The sequence below is a fragment of the Dipodomys ordii genome, unplaced genomic scaffold (genome assembly GCF_000151885.1).
Source record: "Dipodomys ordii isolate 6190 unplaced genomic scaffold, Dord_2.0 Scaffold110, whole genome shotgun sequence".
Classification (NCBI taxonomy): domain Eukaryota; kingdom Metazoa; phylum Chordata; class Mammalia; order Rodentia; family Heteromyidae; genus Dipodomys; species Dipodomys ordii.
The window spans coordinates 662,663-668,351 of NW_012267326.1; the positions used below are offsets into that span (position 1 = coordinate 662,663).

General features: G+C 44.6%; 1 protein-coding gene across 2 annotated transcripts in view; it reads right to left on the reverse strand.

Moving 5' to 3' along the window:
* Positions 1-998: 998 nt before the first annotated feature.
* The window catches only part of Eomes (eomesodermin), a 5,592-nt gene continuing 901 nt past the window's right edge, over positions 999-5,689 (reverse strand). The window contains exons 2-7 of one of the 2 annotated variants that reach the window (XM_013028505.1): positions 5,483-5,689; positions 4,327-4,481; positions 3,572-3,693; positions 3,070-3,228; positions 2,918-2,979; positions 999-1,926 (exon numbers count right to left, since the gene is read on the reverse strand). In XM_013028505.1, coding sequence (XP_012883959.1) covers positions 1,245-1,926; positions 2,918-2,979; positions 3,070-3,228; positions 3,572-3,693; positions 4,327-4,481; positions 5,483-5,689 — 1,387 coding nt within the window. In that variant the 3' untranslated portion in view covers positions 999-1,244. Of the gene's footprint in view, positions 1,984-2,917; positions 2,980-3,069; positions 3,229-3,571; positions 3,694-4,326; positions 4,482-5,482 lie in introns of both variants that reach the window. The other variant, XM_013028504.1, reaches the window with a different exon arrangement.

Genomic DNA, 5,689 nt, shown 5'->3' on the forward strand with positions numbered 1-5,689 from the left:
AGTATAAGCAGTGTTCGCACTGCTGGAAAAGCATGGGCTAAAAAAGTAAACTGAGATTTTTTTTTAACACAGCATAAAATACACAGGAAGAGAAAGCAGAGCTGTGCCCATTTCCTGATTGAACCACATTTATTAAAAATGAATAAGACTGTACATAAAAATCCAAGACCTCTAAAAAGCCTATAGGAAATGTGGCATCAGATTGTAGGTTTGTTTTTTTTTTTCACATTACCAAAGTGGGGGGTGGGGAGGCCAACGAAGAGGATGAAATTGGGATTTTCTTAACTGTGGCTCAAGTTAGTACAGAGTAGCTGAATACATTCTTAACTAACCTAAGAAGTAAGCAATATTCCCAAATGTCACTGAAATGATGAAACGTTCCCCATACCACTGCAACTGTTGTTAAGGTAATTTACAACTTCATTACAAAGCCAAAGCACCAATTTTACATTGTCTCAAATACCTATGTAGCCTAATTGTACAGTATATTCCACATTATTCTACAAAGTAGCTAAACACACATTGTACACTTTTAAATTCTTCCTCTGCCTTCTTTTTTTTAATTCCTTCTCCCACTCTGTTTTTCTGTCTCTCCCTCATTCTTTCTTAAGTCCTACAGGCCCCTCCAACACACAGCAGAAGTCTAGAAAGAAGAACATGGCTTGTTCCAAAAGCCTGCAAGGAATCAAAGTCAGGTTAAGACTGTAACACTTTCACAAAAGACTCCTTGATTCCCAGGCATTATATCTCTAGTCCCTTCATGAAGGTGACAGCAGGAAGTCCCCTGTTGTGCTTAGGGCCCAGCCTATTTCTTCCAGAAGCAGAACAGCTTAACACACGCAGCTTCTATCTGCTTAAAGTCTTACAGGTAAAAAGGCAAAGGTTGTAATTCATTTGATATTTCGGACACTCAATCTCCGTAAGTTAACGTCTCTGGTTGTTTATAGTGTTTCCAATAAATAAGTCCCAAACAATGAATAACCTTTGATTTGTTAAAAAAAAAAACATTTGAAACTCCTCCATTAACTTTATTCTGCAAAGAAAAAAAAAATTGCTAGGTTTGTTTCAGTTACCTGCAGCAATCAAAAAGCTTTGGCACCTTCTTTTGGAGAATTGCACAAAATAGGATGCATCAAGTTGGAAGGCAAATGTCTTTTTGGCAACCTAGCAAAGAAGACAACATAAAACACCACAAAGTCCATCTGCCAAATGTTTGCTAATGTTCAAGAAGTTCAAATAATATTTTAGGGAGTTGTGTAAAAAGCATAATATCCCCCCATGCCTTTTGAGGTGTCCTTACTGTACTCCTCTGCATTCATGTCCTCACACTTTATGGAAGGAGAATTTTCATTACTTGAGGTGCTAGGAGACAGCCGCTTTCGCTTACAAGCACTGGTATATACCCCTGAATCATTGGAATCTAGAGACTTGATAGAAGGAGGTGTTTCTATCCAAGAAGAGCTAATTTCATCTTTGACTTTCTCCTTGGAGAGCTGATCTTCAGGGAACCCAGGAGAGCTCATTCTGGAGGTCCATGGTAGGCCTGCTGCCATCTTCCTCTGATAGGAACCTCTACTTCCCCACCCTGCCATTGCAGGGAAAGTTGGGTCAGGGTAATACCCCAGGGCATGGGATGTTTGGAGAGGCAAAGACTTAATGCCATATGGGAGCAAGGTACTGGAAGTATATTCAGATTCATAGGAACCAATGTCTAGTTTGTTGGTCCCAGGTTGCTGGACAGGCGTGACGAGCCACCGCTGGGGAGGGTTGGCCACTTCTTCGCTCTGTTGGGGGGAAAGGAGGCCATTGGTCTGTGGCACAGTTCTCTCTCCATTGTAATATCGGGCTTGAGGTAAAGTGTTGACAAAGGGTTCCGGGAAGAAGTTTTGAACTCCGTACCGTCCTCCAGGGACAATCTGATGGGATCTAGGAGAATCCGTGGGAGATGGAGTTAATCTGTCATTTTCTGAAGCCGTGTACATGCTACAATATAAAGAGAAACACTTAAAAAATTAAAAATAAAAAAATAATCTTGTTCCCAAACCTCCCAGAAATGAAAAATGCTTTGACCTTGTCAGTTGTCTTAAGAAGGCTGGTATTTCAGACAAGAGGAAACTGAGGCAGGAGATGGACTTTTGGGTCGTGGGAAAAATTATCCAACATTAGGTATTCAAGCTACAGAAAATCTGCCTTTGCAAGTCCTTACATACAAAGAACTAAGAGCAATTCTACTTGGCAAGATAATAGATGTGTTAGACCGCTCATGGTGGCTCAGTGGTAGAGCACTTGCCTTGCATGCATGAGGCCCTGGGTTCCATTCCTCAGCACCACATAAGCAAAAAGAAAAAAGCCAGAAGTGGCGCTGTGGCTCAAGTGGTAGAGTGCTAGCCTTGAGCTGAAGAGCTAAGGGATAGCGCCCAGGCCCAGAGTTCAGGCCCCATGACCAGACCCAAAAAATTAAATAAAATAAAATAGACCGCTCATTTTAAAAACCAAGGCTTTTTTGTTGGATGGTGTGAAAAAATAAATTCTTAGTGTTGAGTTTTTTAATGTAAAAAAGTAGGAATTAAAAATATGTATCTGTTCTTGTGAAAATAAAAAATTGGACCAAATGAAAAGAGGATACACATAATACAGATGCTTAAAAATTTAAATCACTAATCAAATGTGAGGAGGGGGCGAAAGTGCTCAGTATTTAAGCCCTTAATATTTGTTTAGCAGTTAAAGTTTTCTGTGAAAATTCTAAAATGCAATTAGTTGAGATGAACAATATGCAAAAATATAAATAGATAAAATGCAAAATCTGAAAATTCTTCCTAGAATAATACCCTCAGCAAAGTGATCATGTCAAAACATGAAAAAGAGAAAAAGAAAAAATAAAGGATGACCATAAAGTATAAATGAAAACTATACTTACGAATCATAGTTGTCCCTGAAGCCTTTTGCAAAGGGGTTATGATCAATTTTTAGTTGAGTAATCTAGATAGGGGAGATAGAAGGGAGAGTCATTTCGTGTTTTCAGCTTACTGACTTAGCTTTAGAGATTCTTGGGGTGTTTGGGGTACTTACATCAGTGTTTTGGTAAGCAGTCACTGCAATGAACTGTGTTTCTGAGAAGGTAAAAGTCTGGGTCTTTGAGGGCTCATTCAAGTCTTCTACACCATCCTCTGTAACTTCAACAATGTGCAGTCGTGGTTGATATTTATGTAAAGACTGTAAGACTATCATCTGGAAACAGTACAGAAAAAGAGTTGCCAAATTTGGGGATGAGACTCCAACCTGCTCACTGTTTTCAAGATCTCACCACTGGCATTTTTGAAACTTAAAACAGCACTGTGTTTGAAAGACTTTCTAAGTGCCCCCTCCAAAGATTTCAGTATTTCTGTTCCTAGTAGTAAACTCACTGCTAATGAAATCCAGTAGGGACGTAAAAATAAGAAAAGTAAATTTTAAAAAAATGAGCAAATAGGTAACAATTTTAAAAAATTATAAACACAGTGTAAAGAGTATAAGTTCTCCTTAGAAAGGAGACCAACAGCCAGAAAACCCTCCCTCTTCTTTTGCCACCTACCTGAGTGTTGTTGTTATTTGCGCCTTTGTTATTGGTGAGTTTTAATTTCCCAAAAGAAATCTCCTGTCTCATCCAGTGTGAACCAGTATTAGGAGACTCTGGGTGAACATACATTTTGTTGCCTAAGAGAAAATGAAACAAAACACATAACCTCAGCATATCGGGGTATTTGTGGAAGGAGATAGGGGAAAGATGTATCTTAGCTATGAACAAGATATAAGAGCCAGATCTGCAGCATAATCCTTCCAGGAATAGCTGCTTACAGAGATCAGGGAGAGCAGCAGGATTCCACTGATATTCCTTTCTGGTTCCGGGTGCTTCTAGCTGCCCTTCCCTTGGACAGTATCTCAAAACTTAAAAACAGAGTCAACAGAAAATGACTCTTAAAGGTTAATGTGGGACCTTCTAAAGCTGGAGAGTGGTTGAACTTTTCTCGGTGATCTCAAGCTTAGTCAGGAATTTCTCTAGCTAATGGGAACATGTCAGGAGCCATTTCCAACCAGAGGCTTAGATGACTATTAGTTTCTTAAACATAGGGGGAGGGAAGTGGAAGAGGATCACTGTTAAATATTCTAAACACCTGTGACAGGTACACAAGACTATGACTGAAATGTGATTGTTTACCCGAAGAAACTTACACTGACTTCTCTAAACCCCAGATCGGAGGGGGAAGGTGGGGTGGAAAGAGGTTAGATTTAAATGTGAGTCGTTAAGAGGCAAGGATTGGGATTTCTTCCCTGCCCGGGAAGCCTCACCCTGCATGTTATTGTCGGCTTTGCCGCAGGTCACCCACTTGCCCCCCTGGAAGCGCCAGTGGTTAGGGTCGGCCAGAACCACTTCTACGAACACGTTGTAGTGCGCAGTAGGATTGAGTCCGTTTATGTTGAAGCTCAAAAAAGGAAACATCCGCCTGTGCAAGGGAAAAGAATCAAGATGAGTGACTTAAATCCAGATGCTGGAGAATTCGCGCCAGGACACTCCCTGGTTCTTCCAGGTAGGCACTGGAGACAGGGTTGAGAAGGTTGCAGTGAACAGAAAACAGAGAGATTGGCACAACTCTATTTGGAAACGTTCGAACCGACGATTCTTAAAGCCCCGAAGTAATTCCCCCCCCCCGAGGACAGTATCTCTCTCATACACATGCTTCCCAAATTCCTCAACTCTTTCAGCAGTCTGTTACTATTCCGCTAAACGTTCAAATTAATTTTAAATGCACAATTGTCGGGGGACTTGTGTTCGTTTGCGTACCCCTCTCCCAACGCTCACCCCTCTCCTCTCCAGAAGTAACTTGGGACTTCCATGTTCTCAGAACCCGACCCACGTCCTGGCCCCAGGGCCTGCTACCTACCCCCTAAACCAAGCTTCCTACACCTATTCCTCACGCTCATCTGCCCGACGCAACACTGGAGCCCCCGGCTTCCAAACACAAGTCCGCTCGGGCGACTTTCCTATTCCGCAGGCTTAACTCGCGGGGAGCCTACGGATCTCTGAGTCCTTTGTAGATGAGCCCCAAAGTTCATTACCACCCACACCCCCAGTCAGTTCAGGTGAGGATGCGGGGGGGGGGGGAGGGAGCAGCGTGACCATCACTCGGCAGGGAGAAAGGTGAGTAGTCAAAAACCCGTGCGGCTGGAGCAGCACGCCGTCCCCGCCAGATCCCCGGCGGGAAAAGCATTCGGGACGGGGCGCACAGCAAGCAGGACAAACCCCCTCGCGCCCCCGCAGCCCGCCCCGTGCCCCGCACCTCGGGTCCCGGACAGGGCGCAGAGCGAGCAGGAGCACCCCTTGCGCCCCCCGCGGCCAGTCCCGCAACCCCGGGTCCCGGACAGAGCGCAGAGCTAGCAGGAGCATCCCTCGCGCCCCCGCGGCCAGCCCTGTACCCCGCACCCCGGGTCCCTTCCCAGCGCTCACCTGCCCTGTTTCGTGATGATCATCTCAGTTTGGTGTCGGTGGAATTTGAGCCACAGAGGCCGGTTACACAGGTAGACGTGGGCGCGGAAGCCGGCCCCGGGCACCCCGAGGCCCCCCAGTCCTCCGCAAGGTCCCGCCGCCGCGGCTCCAGGGTACGGTCCGTAGAGAGGAGACCCCTGGCCGTACTGATAGGCGCCCGGGCCTCCG